The sequence below is a fragment of the Salvelinus fontinalis genome, chromosome 13, assembly GCF_029448725.1.
Source record: "Salvelinus fontinalis isolate EN_2023a chromosome 13, ASM2944872v1, whole genome shotgun sequence".
NCBI lineage: Eukaryota > Metazoa > Chordata > Actinopteri > Salmoniformes > Salmonidae > Salvelinus > Salvelinus fontinalis.
In genome coordinates, this window is record NC_074677.1 from 4,126,128 (window position 1) to 4,146,921 (window position 20,794).

Sequence of the window (20,794 nt, forward strand, 5' to 3'; positions counted from 1 at the left end):
ACTCTCTGCTCTCTGCTCATGTGTGGCAAATGCTCGAAGCATGGTTTTTGTGTGTGGTTGGGTGGGTTCCACATTCTACTGCTCTGCCCCCCACTGTGCTGCCAGTGTAGAGGGGGTGTAGAGGGGGTCTGGGATATCCCCCACTGTGCTGCCAGTGTAGAGGGGGTGTAGAGGTGGTCTGGGATATACCCACTGTGCTGCCAGTATAGAGGGGGTCTGGGATATACCCACTGTGCTGCCAGTGTAGAGGGGGTGTAGAGGTGGTCTGGGATATACCCACTGTGCTGCCAGTATAGAGGGGGTCTGGGATATACCCACTGTGCTGCCAGTGTAGAGGGGGTGTAGAGGGAGTCTGGGATATACCCACTGTGCTGCCAGTGTAGAGGGGGTCTGGGATATACCCACTGTGCTGCCAGTGTAGAGGGGGTGTAGAGGGGGTCTGGGATATACCCACTGTGCTGCCAGTGTAGAGGGGGTCTGGGATATACCCACTGTGCTGCCAGTGTAGATAAGGTGTAGAGGGGGTCTGGGATATCCCCCACTGTGCTGCCAGTGTAGATAAGGTGTAGAGGGGGTCTGGGATATCCCCCACTGTGCTGCCAGTGTAGAGGGGGTGTAGAGGGGGTCTGGGATATCCCCCACTGTGCTGTCAGTGTAGAGGGGGTGTAGAGGGGGTCTGGGATATACCCACTGTGCTGCCAGTGTAGAGGGGGTGTAGAGGGGGTCTGGGATATACCCACTGTGCTGTCAGTGTAGAGGGGGTGTAGAGGGGGTCTGGGATATACCCCTGTCCCCTATCTCAGCTGGAGCTGGGTGCTCTGTCTCTCCCTGGGTTCCCCTGACTAATCTATTAACAGCAGGAGAGGCGAGATCACAGGAACACCAGACAACTTCATCCCCCCCCCCCCCCTCTATCTCTCTTTCCTTCTCTTCTCCCCGTCAGTGTGTGATCCTCCAGTGTATGGGTACAGAGACATTAATCACCACAGTCACAGGGATGGAAGCTCTGACCACATATCAAGTATGGCAACCCTGAGGGGGATCTCATATCACAACAACATCCCTCTCACTTGAATTTATACACCATTTGGCAACCCTCACCATCTGGCAAGGTCTCAAAATATTTCAGCAATACGTAGCTACATACAGTATGTGATGGTCCATAGACGGTTGATGTAAAGGCACAGCTTGGTGGTAGATTAAATGGAGTGCGTCCCAAATGGGAACCTATTCACTATATAGTGCAGCGGCCCTGGTCAAAAGTAGTGCACTATAAAGGGAATAGGGGTCCTGGTCAAAAGTAGTGCACTATAAAGGGAATAGGGGTCCTGGTCAAAAGTAGTGCACTATAAAGGGAATAGGGGTCCTGGTCAAAAGTAGTGCACTATAAAGGGAATAGGGTGCCATTTGGGATTCATATGTAATATATCTGGATCGTCAAGACAGTGCTGAGTCATTATGGACCGGCTCCTCTTATAACAGTCAGTCAGTCAACCCATCAGAGGCTGAGATTAAACTCATCTCTCTCTGTCTCAGACCCCTGGCGCTCTACTCTCCTCTCCATACTGCTGCTGAGGAGCTAGCTCGGGACAGACAGACAGACAGACAGACAGACAGACAGACAGACAGACAGACAGACAGACAGACAGACCATCCCCATCGCTAAGCATTTTAGCACCAGCATCCGGATGAGGAATCTGGATGTATTATTGAATAATGCGGTACTGAGCAAGTTGAGGAGACTAAACTGCTGGGTGTAACCCTAGATAGCAAGCTAACATGGTAAAAAATACATGGACTCAATGGTTACTAAAATGGGAGGAGGTCTGTCCATGATAAGGCGTTGTTCTGCAAAGAGGGACATACAGTAGGTAAATTGCAGATGGTCAGTAACATGCATGTCAGTCTCTCCTGGCTCAAAGTTGAGGAGAGATTTCCTGCAGCACTATTGGTCTTTGTGCAGGGTTTTATTAAAAAAAAAAAGTTATTTAACCTTTAAGAACAAATTGTTATTTTACAATGATGGCCTACCAAAAGGTAAAAGGCCTCCTACGGGACGGGGGCCTGGGATTCCAAAATAAAAATAAATATAGGAGAAAACACACATCACCACAAGAGAGACAACACAACACTACATAAAGAGAGACCTAAGACAACATCATAGCAAGGCAGCAACACATGACAACACAGTATGGTAGCAACACATGACAACAACATGGTAGCAACACAACATGGTAGCAGCACAAAGCATGGTACAAACATTATTGGGCACAGACAACAGCACAAAGGGCAAGAAGGTAGAGACAACAATACATCACACAAAACAGCCACAACTGTCAGTAAGAGTGTCCATGATTGAGTCTTTGAATGAAGAGATTGAGATAAAACTGTCCAGTTTGAGTGTTTGTTGCAGCTCGTTCCAGTCGCTAGCTGCAGCCAACTGAAAAGAGGAGCGACCCAGGGATGTGTGTGCTTTGGGGACCTTTAACAGAATGTGACTGGCAGAACGGGTTGTTGAGGTGTTGAAGCCGTACACTCATCAGTACAACACAAGACATGCAACCAGAGTGTCTCTTCACAGTCCCCAGGTTCAGAACAGAGGCTGGGAAACTCACATTATTCAATAGAGCCATGACTACATGGAACTCTCTGGTAACCCAGGTAACTCGAGCTAGAAATAAAAACAGATTAAAAAAACAGATAAAACACCTTAAGGCACGACAGGGACTGTGAAGAGACACACAGACATTTTAATGCATTTTCTATTGTATTTTGCATGGTATAATTTATTGTATTATGTATGTGATGCGTGGGTTGAGGTACGACTGTGATATGTGGTTTGTCTTGCCTGGCTATCTTAGGATGAAGGCTGTGGATCTCTCTGGATAGCAGCGTCTGCTGAACGGCTCAATTGTAATGTAAATGCAGTGCTGTATAGTTATCTATATTTTGTATTGTATCTGTTGTGTTGTTTCCTGTTTGGATCCTAGGAAGAGGAGCCGCTGCCTCGGCAGCAGCTGATTGGAGATCCTAATAAATACTATTGTTAACAGTGAGATGATCCATCACGCCTCAATACTCGTGTCAGTGTTGATAAAAGGATGGACTGGTGTTTAGCACCAGTGGGATGTCTTACATCCGTTGACAGTGTTGCTGTAGCCCACATTTTGCAGGGCCTCTTTGCTGCCACTGCGGGAGTTGCTACGGGAGTTGCTACGAGAGTTGGTGCGGGAGTTCCGTGCGTTGCTCCACGGGTCATTGTCATAGGAACCAGACCTGGCTTTCATCTCCTCCTTCAGAATCATACGGCCTATACCACCTTGGAGCTAGGGAAGAGAAGGAGAGAGAGAGAGAGAAAAGAGGGAGGGGAGGAAGGAAAGAGAGTAGAGAGAGAGGGAGGGGGAAGAGAGTAGAGAGAGAAATAGAGAGAGGGAGGGGGAAGAGAGAGAGAGAAAGGGAGAGAGAGAGGAAAAGGAGAGAGGTTAAAGAGACAAAGAAAGAGAACACATGAGCATATGACTTGAGCAACATGAATAATGTCTGGGGCTGAAGACTGTTTTGCCCTGTAGACAACATTCATTAAATATTTAAAGTTATATCTTGCCAAAATAACAAATAAGCAATGTTGAGTAATGGTATTTACTGAATTTTTCTGCATTTTTAATCTTTAAAGAAATAAAACATTCAGATAAATAAATAATTATTAGTACATTTAATATTGCAAAGATGGCTAATCAATGTTTCCTTTTCATTGGTCCACACTCTCTCAGTCACAAATACAAATGAATAGTATTCTGAATAGCATTTATTGTGTTATACTGACTCTGTTAAGACTTTGATTCCACCCATCCTCCTCTCCACCTGAGGAAAACCTCCGGGCACGAGTAGCTGAGATGAGAGAGAGAGAGAGAAAAAGAAAGAAAGAAAGAATGAGAGAAAGGATAGAGAGGGAAATCACAATTCCTGTTAAGACACAGCCTTTGAGAGAGAGTTGAAATACTCAAGGTTGCTACACACAGGAATTCTATGATGAGACGTGCTCTCTTTAGTTCAAAAACATCTTGATCAATACATCAGTCAATTTCTCAATAACCCATTGAGCCAACAGTGAATCCTCTGGGTCCTTAGCAGCAGTACCTCTGGGAGAGGGAGTGTAGGGGTTAGACGGTACCTCTGGGAGAGGGAGTGTAGGGGTTAGACGGTACCCCTGGGAGAGGGAGTGTAGGGGTAGTGGTTAGACGGTACCTCTGGGAGAGGGAGTGTAGGGGTTAGACGGTACCTCTGGGAGAGGGAGTGTAGGGGTTAGACGGTACCTCTGGGAGAGGGAGTGTAGTGGTTAGACGGTACCTCTGGGAGAGGGAGTGTAGTGGTTAGACGGTACCCCTGGGAGAGGGAGTGTAGGGGTAGTGGTTAGACGGTACCTCTGGGAGAGGGAGTGTAGTGGTTAGACGGTACCTCTGGGAGAGGGAGTGTAGGGGTTAGACGGTACCTCTGGGAGAGGGAGTGTAGGGGTAGTGGTTAGACGGTACCTCTGGGAGAGGGAGTGTAGGGGTAGTGGTTAGACGGTACCTCTGGGAGAGGGAGTGTAGGGGTTAGACGGTACCCCTGGGAGAGGGAGTGTAGTGGTTAGACGGTACCTCTGGGAGAGGGAGTGTAGGGGTTAGACGGTACCTCTGGGAGAGGGAGTGTAGTGGTTAGACGGTACCTCTGGGAGAGGGAGTGTAGGGGTTAGACGGTACCTCTGGGAGAGGGAGTGTAGGGGTTAGACGGTACCTCTGGGAGAGGGAGTGTAGGGGTTAGACGGTACCTCTGGGAGAGGGAGTGTAGGGGTTAGACGGTACCTCTGGGAGAGGGAGTGTAGGGGTTAGACGGTACCTCTGGGAGAGGGAGTGTAGGGGTTAGACGGTACCTCTGGGAGAGGGAGTGTAGTGGTTAGACGGTACCTCTGGGAGAGGGAGTGTAGGGGTTAGACGGTACCTCTGGGAGAGGGAGTGTAGTGGTTAGACGGTACCTCTGGGAGAGGGAGTGTAGGGGTTAGACGGTACCTCTGGGAGAGGGAGTGTAGGGGTTAGACGGTACCTCTGGGAGAGGGAGTGTAGGGGTTAGACGGTACCTCTGGGAGAGGGAGTGTAGGGGTTAGACGGTACCTCTGGGAGAGGGAGTGTAGGGGTAGTGGTTAGACGGTTCCTCTGGGAGAGGGAGTGTAGGAGTTAGACGGTACCTCTGGGAGAGGGAGTGTAGGGGTAGTGGTTAGACTGCTGGTGGTAGTGGTCAGGAGAGTACGTGTCGGGAAACAGGGAAGTCTGGAGGATGTTGCTGGTTTTACTCTTAGTGGCTGAGTAGTTAGAATCATCTGTAGGGAGAGAACATGATGAGGTGAGAACACACACGTATGTACACACACACACACACACACACACACACACACACACACACACACACACACACACACACACACACACACACACACACACACACACACACACACACACACACACACACACACACACACACACACACACTCCACTAATGATGGCAGGCAGCCTGAGAGGAAACAGTAATGACTGAGTGTCTAGCCGGTTTGTTTTGGTCTTAATGCAGAGAGTGAGGCAGAGAAGGGCAGAGATGTGGTGGCGAATGCATGCAGGGAGCTCCATACTGTGGAGCTAGTTAGTCTCTAATAGAGGACTGACAGAGGATCACTTAGGTTAATGAGGTTATACACAGCAAGAGGAGTCTCAGGGCCAGAGATGACAGAGGTAGAGAGAGAGAGAGAGAGAGAGGTAGAGAGAGAGAGAGAGAGAGAGGTAGAGAGAGAGAGAGAGAGAGGTAGAGAGAGAGGTAGAGAGAGAGAGAGAGAGAGGTAGAGAGAGAGAGAGAGAGAGAGAGAGAGGTAGAGAGAGAGGTAGAGAGAGAGGTAGAGAGAGAGGTAGAGAGAGAGAGGTAGAGAGAGAGAGAGAGAGAGAGAGAGAGGTAGAGAGAGAGGTAGAGAGAGAGGTAGAGAGAGAGAGAGAGAGGTAGAGAGAGAGAGAGAGAGAGAGAGAGAGAGAGAGAGAGAGAGAGAGAGAGAGAGAGAGAGAGAGAGAGAGAGAGAGAGAGAGAGAGAGAGAGAGAGAGAGAGAGAGAGAGAGAGAGAGAGAGAGAGAGAGAGAGAGAGAGAGAGAGAGAGAGAGAGAGAGAGAGAGAGAGACAGAAAGAGAGAGACATTTGAGTGTCTTTATTCTTTTGGAATTTTCGTGAGTGTAATGTTTATTGTTTATTTCACTTTTGTTTATTATCTAATTCACTTGCTTTTGCAATGTTAACATATGTTTCCCATGCCAATAAAGCCCTTAAATTGAATAGAGAGAGACTTCAAGAAAGCATTTGATTTTTAACTAATAGAAAGTGGTATTGGAGGGAAAACATACAGTATGATGTTATTAAATCAATGTCCACTAAAAACAAGACTTCTTCTCTCAGGGACATGGAGTGAAACAGGGCTCAATAAGTCCAACACTATTTAACATTTATATTAATGAATTTGCAGCACCTGGTCTCACCTTACACAACACTGAAATCAAGTGTCTGCTGTACGCAGATGACCTGGTACTGCTGCCTCCCATTAAGGAGGGGTTACAGCAGCACCTAGATCATCTGCACAGGTTCTGTCAGACAGAGAGAGAGAGAGGTGGGGAGAGAGAGAGGTGGGGAGAGAGAGAGACAGAGACGAGGGAGGGAGGGAGGGAGGGAGAAGAGGGAGAGAGAGAGAGCGAGGGAGGGAGAAGAGAGAGAGAGAGAGAGAGAGAAGGAGAGAGAGAGACAGAGAGACAGAGAGACAGAGGGAGGGAGAAGAGGGAGAGAGAGAGAGCAAGAGAGAGAGCGAGGGAGGGAGGTGGGGAGAGAGAGAGACAGAGAGACGGAGGGAGGGAGGGAGAAGAGGGAGAGAGAGAGAGCGAGAGAGAGAGCGAGGGAGGGAGAAGAGGGAGAGAGAGAGAGAGAGAGAGAAGGAGAGAGAGAGAGAGAGAGAGAGAGAGAGAGAGAGAGAGAGAGAGAGAGAGAGAGAGAGAGAGAGAGAGAGAGAGAGAGAGAGAGAGAGAGAGAGGGAGAAGAGGGAGAGAGAGATGAAGATGAAGAGAGGGGAGGTAAAGAAGATGAAAGAGGAGATGGATAGCGTTGATAATAACCACATATAATATCTGGTAAGTAAGTGGTCTGATAAAAATAGACTGCAGATAGGTAGACTGGCTCAGGTACTTACAAAGAGGACAGTTGACCAAGGACAGGACAGGATGAAGGGAGAGGGAGAAGAGAAGGAAGGTGATTTCTATCTATCTAGCTACCTCCGCACTGCCTCTGGTGGGGGCCGATTGGATTGCAAATCATGAGGTAGCAATAACTATTGGAGGACAGGAGCCCCAAGTCGGAAGGCTACGTGTCCTGATGGATTCAGAATCAGCTCTCAACATGTTGGACATTGAAAAGAGTCTGGATCATTAGGTTCTGTGGAAGTGGAAGCCCCCTGGCCTAAGGCAGGTGTCTCACTCTTAACACATTATAATTGTGTTAGGTGTGTGTGGCGTGGTCTACACACTGTACAACGACAGCCTGCGTGCATCCCTATGGCTTGTATCCAGAGACTTGAATGTATTATGAATGGAGATACAGTCTGCTCTGTTTCTCCTCCTCACTCTGGTGTTGGAATGGGAAACGTGTTCAAACCATGTTTCGTCTTAGTGAACACAGAGACAGTGAACACAGAGACAGTGAACACAGAGACAGTGAACACAGAGACAGTGAACACAGAGACAGTGAACACAGAGACAGTGAACACAGAGACAGTGAACACAGAGACAGTGAACACAGAGACAGTGAACACAGAGACAGTGCTGCTCAATATGATGTCACAAGAACATTCTTTTGCATCAATGCACGTACACAGACTTTGTCTGAGAGCACATGTGATAGTGCCTGTTGAGACTGGCTCAACAACTTGGTAGTGATGGATTTAAGGTGCAAGTAATTACTGTAGGCTGTGTTAATGCTGAAGCACATGATCCCTGAATGTCTCGGCAGTACGTGTGTTGCTACTGTAGCTTAACAGAAAAACATCAGAAGCCTGTAAAGTACACAAACATACAGGACAGTGAACAGTACTTAGAGACTGACACAGACATACTCTCATGGTCAGCAATGCAGCCTGGTGATCGGCACAACTACTCAACCATGAAACAGGGAAACTGATTAGGTCTATCTCTGAAGTCTAGAGGTAAAACAACTAGTTGACCTATCTCTGAAGTCGAGAGGTAAAACAACTAGTTGACCTATCTCTGAAGTCTAGAGGTAAAACAACTAGTTGACCTATCTCTGAAGTCGAGAGGTAAAACAACTAGTTGACCTATCTCTGAAGTCGAGAGGTAAAACAACTAGTTGACCTATCTCTGAAGTCGAGAGGTAAAACAACTAGTTGACCTATCTCTGAAGTCGAGAGGTAAAACAACTAGTTGAACTATCTCTAAAGTCGAGAGGTAAAACAACTAGTTGAACTATCTCTGAAGTCGAGAGGTAAAACAACTGTCACGTGTTTTCTTCTAGGTCACCAGGCTTCTAGGTCACCAGGCTTCTAGGTCACCAGGCTTCTAGGTCACCAGGCTTCTAGGTCACCAGGCTGCTCGTTATGGAGCACACCTGCCACCATCGTTACGCGCATCTGCGAGTCATCAGACTCACCTGGACTCCATCACTTCCCTGATTACCTTTCCTATATATATATATATATTTAATTCCCTTTGGTTCCTTCCCCAGGCATCATTGTTTCTATTCCTGTGCCATGTCTGTTCGTTGTTCATGTTTCTTATTTTGTGTTATGTTTATTTATTAAAACACTCCCCGAACTTGCTTCCCGACTCTCCGCGCACATCGTTACAACAACATCACATTAAACATAAAATATATTTGATTTACAGCACAAAAAAAAACAGTTAGTGAAAAATATCAGCCATTACTGGGCCATGAAAATACAACTTTGTTCAGAATATTAGCCAAAGGAAGGAACCTTGATATGTCGTACTTGCCTGCAGCACATTCACGTGATGTACAGTACGAGCACGGCTTTTAAATTGGGCAAAGGAATAAGATCATGCGAGACAGGTCTCACTAATAAACCCAGTGAATCCATGTAAATGGGTTCCCGAGTGGAGCAGCGGTCTAAGGCACTGCATCTCAGTTCTAGAGGCGTCACTACAGACCCTGGTTCAATTCCAGTGCTGCATCACACCTGGCCATGATAGGGCTGCGCACAATTGGCCCAGCGTTGTTAGGGTTTGGCCGGGGGTAGGCCTTCATTGTAAATAAGAATTTGTTCTTAAATGACTTGCCTAGTTAAATAAAAAAAATTGGGCTCAGCATGTTACTTGTCAGTCAACTGTGTTGGGAATTATACTTGAGGTATATCATTCTGATATTACGGAAGATTAAATATTGCCAATAGCTTCTCATCCTCTGAGACACGTTATGCTTCCAATCAGGTAGCTGCAATTGACGGTGGTTGATCTTTTAGCTTGATCATCATTGTTGTAAGAGGTTGCTACATTCAACTGTGTGGTTTTGTTGGGACACACACATCAAACACAGCTAAATCACATCACAGACAATGCCTCACGGCAGGCAGCCCCACACATATACCATGTCTCTTATAGATGGGAGGTTTCCTGTAGACGTTGAGCTCCCCTGTGGCTGAGGACACACAATGAGAGCGAGAGAGCAGATGAAACAGTGAAAAGGTAAGAAGAAGAGCGGGGAGGGGAAAGGTCAATCTTTTAGATCACATATGTCAGAGTCAAGGCCCGCGGGCCACATCCGGCCCGCGAGAAGGTTTTTTACGGCCCCTGGGATGATCTTGATTTATTATTAGAACCGGCCCGCAGACCGCAGCAAGCCGGCAGCCCGCAGATCTTTTACACGCACCAATACTACATTTCCCACAATGCAACGGTGACGCACCGAGCAGTAGGCTGCTTCATTTCAATATTTATTGGCACAGCAGTCGTCAGCATCACAGTAAAATTAACTTTCAGATACCCATCAAAAATGGCAAAACGGAAGGTGGACACTGAGAACCGGGGGTTTCAAACAAGGTGGGAGTCGGAGTATATGTTCACGGAGGTAGCTGGAAAACCTGTGTGTCTTCTGTGTGGAGAAAGTGTGGCGGTACTGAAAGAGTATAATCTGAGACGACATTATGAAACGAAACACGCGGACAAAAACAAGAATATGGACATGGAACAAAGGCTACAAAAGGCAGAGGAATTAAAACGAGGCCTCAAATCTCGACAGGCTCTGTTCAAAAAAGCCAAATCACAAGGCCAGGCTGCTGTCAAGGCCAGTTTTATTTTGGCAGAAGAGATCGCTAAATCAGCCCGGCCATTTACGGAGGGGGATTTCATCAAAAACTGCATGATTAAAGTTTGTGACGAAGTTTGCCCAGAAAAAAGGCAACTCTTTTTAAATGTGAGTCTGAGCAGAAACACCATTGCCGAGAGAGTAGACCAGTTGTCCATCAATCTAAAAGAGCAGCTTGTGAAAAAGGGAAAAGATTTCATTGCATATTCCTTGGCTGTGGATGAGAGCACCGACATTTCTGACATTGCCCAGTTGTCAATTTTCATCCGCGGAGTGGACTCCAGCCTAAGCGTGACAGAGGAGTTTTTGGCTTTACGTCCTATGCATGGCACAACTACGGGGCATGATTTGTATGAAGAGGTGTCAAGATGTGTAAATGAGATGGAGCTGCCTTGGGAAAAACTTGTGGGTTTGACAACCGACGGAGCACCTGCGATGTGTGGACACAGGAGCGGACTGGTGGCGAAGATACGGGAAAAGATGCAAGAGGAAAACGCGACAGGTGAGCTGACAGCTTATCATTGTATCATACACCAGGAAGCGTTGTGCGGTAAAGCCTTGAAAATGGAGCATGTAATGAGCATCATCACGCGCACAGTTAACTTTATCAGAGCCAAAGGTTTGAATCACCGCCAGTTCAAGGCATTTCTGACGGAGTTAGAAACGGAGCATGGTGATTTGCCTTATCACACAGAGGTGCGATGGCTAAGCCAGGGAAAGGTGCTTCAAAGATGTTTCGAGCTTCGTGAGGAGATTTGTCTGTTCTTGGACAGCAAAGGGAAAGACACAACACAACTCCGAGACGAAATGTTTCTGTGTGAAATGGCTTTTCTGTGTGACATTACGAGTCATCTGAATGCAATGAACTTGCAGCTGCAGGGTCGGGATCATGTCATCTCTGATATGTACAGTACAGTGAAGGCATTTAAAACCAAACTGACTCTGTGGGAGACGCAGATGCGGAAAGAAAATTTGAGCCACTTTCCCAGCTGCCAGACCATGAAAGAGAAGCTCTCTACCAGTGCGTTCCCGAGCGCACAGTTGGCTGATAAAATAGGTATGCTTGCCGCTGACTTTCGACGCCGATTTGCTGACTTTGAAGCACAAAAAAGCAGGTTGGAACTGCTCGGTAACCCATTTGCTGTTGACGTGGAAAGCTCACCACCAAACCTCCAAATGGAGTTGATTGACCTCCAATGCAATGATGCACTGAGGGCAAAATATGCGGCAGTGGGTGCTGCGGAGTTCGCCCGTTTCCTCCCCGACACAATGCCCCAGCTGCGCATCCAGGCTGCTCAAACGTTGTCTATGTTTGGCAGCACATACCTGTGTGAACAACTGTTTTCTTTGATGAACCTGAACAAAACATCACACAGAAGTCGACTTACTGCTGAACACCTCCACCCAATTCTGAGGATTTCCTCAGCTCAGAGCCTTACCCCGAACATTGATGAACTTGTGGAAAAGATGGGACACCACCAAGTATCACCCTCAACCTCAAACAAGTGAACATTACTGTGCAATCACATATTTAGAGTTTTTACTCAGTTCAAGTTTAAAAGTTAAAGTTTAATATTTGTTTTCACTGCATGTTACTTCTCCTTAAACAAAGTGTTGTTTTTGATTAATAGATTTTTGCACTTTATTTTATTGTATTTCAATCCAATTATATTTTAAAAATATTTCAGTTGAGTGGATGATAGAAAATTGCTATTATTGTTTTTTTCTTTGAAGTAAATTTAGCCCACTTTTGCTAAAATAGAAAATATAGGCTACTGATGGTGCCTTGAATACCGGTTTCTTTCATTTAATGTTCATGTTATGGGGATTTTTATATAAAGGAAATTTGTCTTTTGTGTCTGTTGAAAATTAAAGATTACTGACAGAGCCATAAGAAAATATTGCTTTATTTATCTGATCATATTGGAATATATTTGTTAGGTTTTCAGTAGGTTCAATTAGGTTCACTAGACTATATGCGTCATTTAAAATTTTTTCAATGAACATTCGAACAGTCCGGCCCTCGGCTTGTAGCTAAATTTTTTATTTGGCCCTCCGTCCATTTGACTTTGACACCCCTGTTTTAGATCCACCGGGATGGAGAGTACAGGGTCGAAGAGGAATGTATTAACCTTGTTAGAATTTGTATTGTGTTGTACTCTATTGTACTGTGTTGTGTTGTATTGTATTGTGTTGTACTGTGTTGTACTGTGTTGTGTTGTATTGTGTTGTATTGTGTTGTACTGTGTTGTACTGTGTTGTACTGTGTTGTACTGTGTTGTACTGTGTTGTACTGTGTTGTGTTGTATTGTGTTGTACTGTGTTGTATTGTGTTGTACTCTATTGTACTGTGTTGTGTTGTATTGTATTGTGTTGTACTGTGTTGTACTGTGTTGTGTTGTATTGTGTTGTATTGTGTTGTACTGTGTTGTACTGTGTTGTACTGTGTTGTACTGTGTTGTACTGTGTTGTACTGTGTTGTACTGTGTTGTGTTGTATTGTGTTGTACTGTGTTGTATTGTGTTGTACTCTATTGTACTGTGTTGTATTGTGTTGTACTGTGTTGTACTGTGTTGTATTGTGTTGTACTCTATTGTACTGTGTTGTACTGTGTTGTACTGTGTTGTACTGTGTTGTACTGTGTTGTATTGTGTTGTATTGTGTTGTACTCTATTGTAATGTGTTGTATTGTGTTGTACTGTGTTGTACTGTGTTGTAATGTGTTGTATTGTGTTGTACTCTATTGTACTGTGTTGTATTGTGTTGTACTGTGTTGTACTGTGTTGTACTCTATTGTACTGTGTTGTATTGTGTTGTACTCTATTGTACTGTGTTGTATTGTGTTGTACTGTGTTGTACTCTATTGTACTGTGTTGTATTGTGTTGTACTGTGTTCTACTGTGTTGTATTGTGTTGTACTGTGTTGTATTGTGTTGTATTGTGTTGTACTCTGTTGTACTGTGTTGTATTGTGTTGTACTGTGTTGTACTGTGTTGTACTGTGTTGTACTCTATTGTACTGTGTTGTATTGTGTTGTACTCTATTGTACTGTGTTGTATTGTGTTGTACTCTATTGTACTGTGTTGTGTTGTACTGTGTTGTACTCTATTGTACTGTGTTGTATTGTGTTGTATTGTGTTGTACTCTATTGTACTGTGTTGTATTGTGTTGTATTGTGTCGTACTGTGTTGTACTGTGTTGTATTGTGTTGTATTGTGTTGTACTGTGTTGTACTCTATTGTACTGTGTTGTATTATGTTGTACTGTGTTGTACTCTATTGTACTGTGTTGCACTATGTTGTATTGTGTTGTACTGTGTTGTACTGTGTTGTATTGTGTTGTACTGTGTTGTACTCTATTGTACTGTGTTGTATTGTGTTGTACTGTGTTGTATTGTGTTGTATTGTGTTGTACTGTGTTGTACTGTGTTGTACTCTATTGTACTGTGTTGTATTGTGTTGTATTGTGTTGTATTGTGTTGTATTGTACTGTGTTGTATTGTGTTGTACTGTGTTGTACTGTGTTGTACTGTGTTGTACTCTATTGTACTGTGTTGCACTATGTTGTATTGTGTTGTATTGTGTTGTACTCTATTGTACTGTGTTGTATTGTGTTGTATTGTGTTGTATTGTGTTGTATTGTGTTGTACTGTGTTGTACTGTGTTGTACTCTATTGTACTGTGTTGTATTGTGTTGTACTGTGTTGTATTGTGTTGTATTGTGTTGTACTGTGTTGTACTGTGTTGTATTGTGTTGTATTGTGTTGTACTCTATTGTACTGTGTTGTATTGTGTTGTACTGTGTTGTACTCTATTGTACTGTGTTGTATTGTGTTGTATTGTGTTGTACTGTGTTGTATTGTGTTGTACTCTATTGTACTGTGTTGTATTGTGTTGCACTGTGTTGTATTGTGTCGTACTGTGTTGTACTGTGTTGTATTGTGTTGTATTGTGTTGTACTGTGTTGTACTCTATTGTACTGTGTTGTATTATGTTGTATTGTGTTGTACTCTATTGTACTGTGTTGTATTATGTTGTACTGTGTTGTACTCTATTGTACTGTGTTGCACTATGTTGTATTGTGTTGTACTGTGTTGTATTGTGTTGTACTGTGTTGTACTGTGTTGTACTCTATTGTACTGTGTTGTATTGTGTTGTATTGTGTTGTGTTGTGTTGTACTGTGTTGTACTGTGTTGTACTGTGTTGTACTCTATTGTACTGTGTTGCACTATGTTGTATTGTGTTGTATTGTGTTGTACTCTATTGTACTGTGTTGTATTGTGTTGTATTGTGTTGTACTGTGTTGTATTGTGTTGTATTGTGTTGTACTGTGTTGTACTGTGTTGTACTGTGTTGTATTGTGTTGTACTGTGTTGTACTGTGTTGTACTCTATTGTACTGTGTTGTACTGTGTTGCACTGTGTTGTATTGTGTTGTACTGTGTTGTACTCTATTGTACTGTGTTGCACTATGTTGTATTGTGTTGTACTGTGTTGTATTGTGTTGTCCTCTATTGTACTCTATTGTACTGTGTTGTATTGTGTTGTACTGTGTTGTACTCTATTGTACTGTGTTGCACTATGTTGTATTGTGTTGTATTGTGTTGTATTGTGTTGTACTCTATTGTACTGTATTGTATTGTGTTGTATTGTGTTGTACTGTGTTGTATTGTGTTGTATTGTGTTGTACTGTGTTGTATTGTGTTGTACTGTGTTGTACTGTGTTGTATTGTGTTGTATTGTGTTGTATTGTGTTGTATTGTGTTGTGTTGTATTGAGTTGTACTGTGTTGTATTGTGTTGTACTGTGTTGTATTGTGTTGTATTGTGTTGTACTGTGTTGTATTGTGTTGTACTGTGTTGTACTCTATTGTACTGTGTTGTACTCTATTGTACTGTGTTGTACTGTGTTGTATTATGTTGTATTGTGTACTGTACTGTAGACTGTATCCTATATATAAAATAAATGACCCTTTTTGCCAATCTCCTGCCATCCCTGTCTGGACTCAAGTGTATAATGGCTGATTAATGTGACACCATCAATACAACAGATGGGTGTATAATGGGTGCTGCTGTGCATGTACAGTACATTTAAGCATTGAGGCGCGAGGGGCTGTGGCATATGGCCAATCTACCACGGTTCAGGGCTGTTCTTAGGCACGACACATCGCGGACCCCCGAGGTGCCTTATTGCTATAATAAACTGGTTACCAACGTAATTAGAGCAGTAAAAATGCATGTTTTGTCATACCCGTGGTATGCGGTCTGATGTACCAAGGCTGTCAGCCAATCAGCATTCAGGGCTTGAACCACCCAGTTTATAAAGGCAAATGATACAAAACATCAGATGGGAGGGGACGACGGACACAGCATCTGGTTACAATAGACACTCAGCACAGAAAATAGAAGAGGAAGAGCTAGTGACAGATGATGGCAGGTTAACAAAGACACACAACCAGTGATGACATCTGCATAATGGCAATGATGGATGGGGTGAGGGTGTCATTGTGAAGGAGGCAAGCGATGCAGAGAGACATGGTATGACACACAGCCAGTCAGTGGCAGGCTGAGTACATGCAGTTAGTAGGGTGTAAGATGTCCCCACATTGGGACCTTTGAAAACCTTTTAGGTCGGACTTCAGTTGAGGACAAGAGAATGAGGAGGAGGAAGAGGAGGATAGGGAGGAAGATGATGGGGAGGAGGAGGAGGAGGAAGAGGAGGATAGGGAGGAGGAGGAGGAAGAGGATGGGGAGGAGAAGGAAGAGGAGGATGAGGAAGAAGATGGGGAGGAAGAGGAAGGGGAGGGGGAGGTTGGTAAGGAGGAGGAGGAGGATGAGGGGCAGGAGGATGGGGTGGAAGAGGAAGAGGATGGGGAGGAGGAGGAAGAGGAAGAGGAGGTTGGTAAGGAGGAGGAGAAAGAGGATGGGGAGGATAAGGAGAACGAGGATGGGTAGGAGGAAGAGAAAGAGGAGGATGTGGAGGAAGATGGGGAGGAGGAGGAAGAGGATGGGGAGGAGAAGGAATAGAGGGGGGTGGGGAGGAGGAAGAAGATGGGGAGGAAGAGGAAGGGGAGGAGGAGGTTGGTAAGGAGGAAGAGGAGGAGGATGAGGGGCAGGAGGATGGGGAGGAAGAGGATGGGGAGGAGGAAGAGGTTGGTAAGGAGGAGGAGGATGGGAAGGAGGTGGAAGAGGAAGAGGAGGTTGGTAAGGAGGAGGAGGATGGAGGTTAAGGACAGGAAAACCAGAGGCCTACCTGGCACATGGAAATGCTTGGGGGCTTGGTAGGTGGTGGACGTGGTAGACCTGGTGTCAAGCTGACTGTAAGAGAGAGAGCTCCTGCTACTCTCAGTGCCTGCAGACAGTCAGTCCAAGAACAGTGACAGTGACAGAAACCAGAGCATGAGCCAAGGCTTGGCACCGCCCCTTAGCCAGACCCATCCCATTCCACAGCCTAAGCTCAGTCAAGCCCACGCTCACAGAGAGACAGCCAGTCAGAGACAGTAGACATTTAGTTTCCAGAATTAAAGGTGTACTATGCCTGACTGCAGAGGAAACACAATCACAAAGCAATTTCCAAGTCTGCCATGATAGTCATCTACATGTTACATGAATTGGGGTTAATGACCTGCTATTACACAATGAGAGAGGGATGGATGTTATAGCATGAGAGAATGGAGGGAAGAGCAATCCCCTGCAGTATACCACCACCATCACCACCAACAATAACACCACCACTACCATCACCACCACCATCCCCACCACCATCCCCACCACCATCACCACCAACATCACTACCACCACCATCACCACCAACAATAACACCACCACTACCATCACCATCACCATCAATAACACCACCACTACCATCACCATCACCACCAACAATAACACCACCACTACCATCACCATCACCACCAACAATAACACCACCACTACCATCACCACCACCATCAATAACACCACCACTACCATCACCACCACCATCACCACCAACAATAACACCACCACTACCATCACCACCACCATCAATAACACCACCACTACCATCACCACCACCATCACCACCAACAATAACACCACCACTACCATCAACACCACCACTACCATCACTACCACCACCATCACCACCACCACCAACATCACTACCACCACCACCACCAACATCACTACCACCACCAATAACACCACCACCACCAACATCACTACCACCACCACCAATAACACCACCACTACCATCACCACCAACATCACCACCACTACCACCATCACTACCATCACCATCAACACCACCATCATCACCACATTCACTACCATCATCATCATCACCACCAACACCATCACCACTACCACCACCAATAACACCACCACCCCATCACCACCAACACCATCACCACCACCACTAATACCATCACTACCATCAACATCATCACATTCACAACCATCATCATCATCACCACTACCATCACCACTACCATCATCACTATCACCATCATCAACACCATCACTACCATCATCACCACTACCATCACCATCATCACCATCACCATCACCACCACATATACTTCAGGTACTACAGTATTATCAGACTCTAAGAGGAGTCTGGAGAAGAGAAGGCAGGGGTGTGACTGTTTGGCAGTACTGGAGGAGATGGTAATGTGGGTGGCTGAGTGTGTTAACGTGGAACTAATGTTGTTCCAGTAACCGATAGGAACTAATGTTGTTCCAGTCATCTATAGGAACTAATGTTGTTCCAGTCATCTATAGGAACTAATGTTGTTCCAGTAACCGATAGGAACTAATGTTGTTCCAGTCATCTATAGGAACCAATGTTGTTCCAGTCATCTATAGGAACTAATGTTGTTCCAGTCACCTATAGGAACTAATGTTGTTCCAGTAACCGATAGGAACTAATGTTGTTCCAGTAACCGATAGGAACTAATGTTGTTCCAGTCATCTATAGGAACTAATGTTGTTCCAGTAACCGATAGGAACTAATGTTGTTCCAGTCATCTATAGGAACTAATGTTGTTCCAGTAACCGATAGGAACTAATGTTGTTCCAGTCATCTATAGGAACTAATGTTGTTCCAGGCATCTATAGGAACCAATGTTGTTCCAGTCATCTATAGGAACCAATGTTGTTCCAGTCATCTATAGGAACTAATGTTGTTCCAGTCATCTATAGGAACTAATGTTGTTCCAGTCACCTATAGGAACTAATGTTGTTCCAGTCATCTATAGGAACTAATGTTGTTCTAGTTACCTATAGGAACTAATGTTGTTCCAGTCACCTATAGGAACTAATGTTGTTCCAGTCATCTATAGGAACTAATGTTGTTCCAGTCATCTATAGGAACTAATGTTGTTCCAGTCATCTATAGGAACTAATGTTGTTCCAGTCACCTATAGGAACTAATGTTGTTCCAGTCATCTATAGGAACTAATGTTGTTCCAGTCATCTATAGGAACTAATGTTGTTTCAGTAACCGATAGGAACTAATGTTGTTCCAGTAACCGATAGGAACTAATGTTGTTCCAGTCACCTATAGGAACTAATGTTGTTCCAGTCACCTATAGGAACTAATGTTGTTCCAGTCACCTATAGGAACTAATGTTGTTCCAGTCATCTATAGAACTAATGTTGTTCCAGTCATCTATAGGATCTAATGTTGTTCCAGTCATCTATAGGAACTAATGTTGTTCCAGTCACCTATAGGAACTAATGTTGTTCCAGTCATCTATAGGAATTAATGTTGTTCCAGTCATCTATAGGAACTAATGTTGTTCCAGTCATCTATAGGAACTAATGTTGTTCCAGTCACCTATAGGAACTAATGTTGTTCCAGTCATCTATAGGAATTAATGTTGTTCCAGTCATCTATAGGAACTAATGTTGTTCCAGTCATCTATAGGAACTAATGTTGTTCCAGTCATCTATAGGAACTAATGTTGTTCCAGTCATCTATAGGAACTAATGTTGTTCCAGTCATCTATAGGAAGTACACACAGGGCATAGGGATAAATCACTCCAACGCCTTCCAACATGATCAAACTCAGTATCGGTCTAGTATTGTTTTCTTGTTGACATTTGAAGGCAAAGTGATTGATGGTATTTAATCTACAAGAACCTTTCTTTTCAAGGAGGAGTTTCTCCTGCCTACAGTATGTGTAACGCAGAGTGACGCGGTCATGTTCCATTGAGAGACACTCACCGGGGCGGAAGCAGTGCTGTGGGGAGCAGGAGGTGGACATGGTGGGAGACATGCCCTGGCGGCTGTAGGTGGGAGAGTCATTGAAGCCTGGGCTGGAGGAGCGCCTCTGTCTCAGCTCCACGCTGTCATAGACGTCCTGGGAAGCACAGCAGCCACAGGTCAGTGTTTGTCTCTCTGTCTGCAGGGCTCAGTCTATCTGTCTGTCTGTAGGGCTCTGTCTGTAGGGCTGTCTGTCTGTCTGCCTGCAGGGCTCAGTCTGTCTGTCTGCCTGCCTGCAGGGCTCAGTCTGTCTGTCTGCCTGCAGGGCTCAGTCTGTCTGTCTGCCTGCAGGGCTCAGTCTGTCTGTCTGCCTGCAGGGCTCAGTCTATCTGTCTGCCTGCAGGGCTCAGTCTATCTGTCTGTTTGCAGGGCTCTGTCTGTCTGTCTGCAGGGCTCTGTCTGTAGGGCTCTGTCTGTCTGTCTGCCTGCAGGGCTCAGTCTGTCTGTCTGCCTGCAGGGCTCAGTCTGTCTGTCTGCCTGCAGGGCTCAGTCTATCTGTCTGTTTGCAGGGCTCTGTCTGTCTGTCTGCCTGCAGGGCTCTGTCTGTCTGTATGTCTGTCTGTCTGTCTGCAGGGCTCTGTCTGTCTGCCTGCAGGGCTCTGTCTGTCTGCCTGCAGGGCTCTGTCTGTCTGCCTGCAGGGCTCTGTCTGTGTGTCTGTCTGTCTGCAGGGCTCTGTCTGTCTGTCTGTCTGTCTGTCTGTCTGTCTGTCTGCCTGCCTGCCTGCCTGCAGGGCTCGGTCTGTCTGCCTGTCTGTCTGCCTGCCTGCCTGCAGGGCTCTGTCTGTCTGTCTGTCTGTCTGTCTGTCTGTGTCTGTCTGGCACCCTTGCTAACACCACATTGTTTACTTGTGTACCTTCTTTCATCTAATAGTTATTTAATCAAGTCAGTTGAGAGTTCTGTGCCTCTTCTACGACTACCGTCATCACATGGACCCAACAGTATTATCCCACATACACCACCTCCTCCCAGACTCATTCCCGTTCAATCATCCCCTCCCTGTCAAGTGATTCAGTGCAGTAGTGCATGGAATGTAATTACCTGAGAGTTTGGAGAGAGAGTTCCCAGAGACTGTAGAGGACAGGAGAGGAGTGAAGAGAGAGCAGTGGAATCAGTCAGTCAATAGCACCATGCTCTCCAGAATGACTTAGCAGAATGCTATTCAGAG

General features: G+C 45.3%; 1 protein-coding gene across 5 annotated transcripts in view; it reads right to left on the reverse strand.

The window, feature by feature from the left end:
- Positions 1–20,794, reverse strand: part of LOC129867960 (actin-binding LIM protein 3-like) — a 146,454-nt gene that overhangs the window by 11,359 nt on the left and 114,301 nt on the right. For 3 of the 5 annotated variants that reach the window (XM_055941477.1, XM_055941472.1, XM_055941474.1), the window contains 6 exons: positions 20,668–20,697; positions 19,590–19,725; positions 16,632–16,730; positions 5,222–5,353; positions 3,824–3,888; positions 3,137–3,326 (listed from right to left, as the gene is read on the reverse strand). In XM_055941477.1, coding sequence (XP_055797452.1) covers positions 3,137–3,326; positions 3,824–3,888; positions 5,222–5,353; positions 16,632–16,730; positions 19,590–19,725; positions 20,668–20,697 — 652 coding nt within the window. The remainder of the gene's footprint in view (positions 1–3,136; positions 3,327–3,823; positions 3,889–5,221; positions 5,354–16,631; positions 16,731–19,589; positions 19,726–20,667; positions 20,698–20,794) is intronic. The other 2 variants (XM_055941473.1, XM_055941475.1) reach the window with 2 other exon arrangements.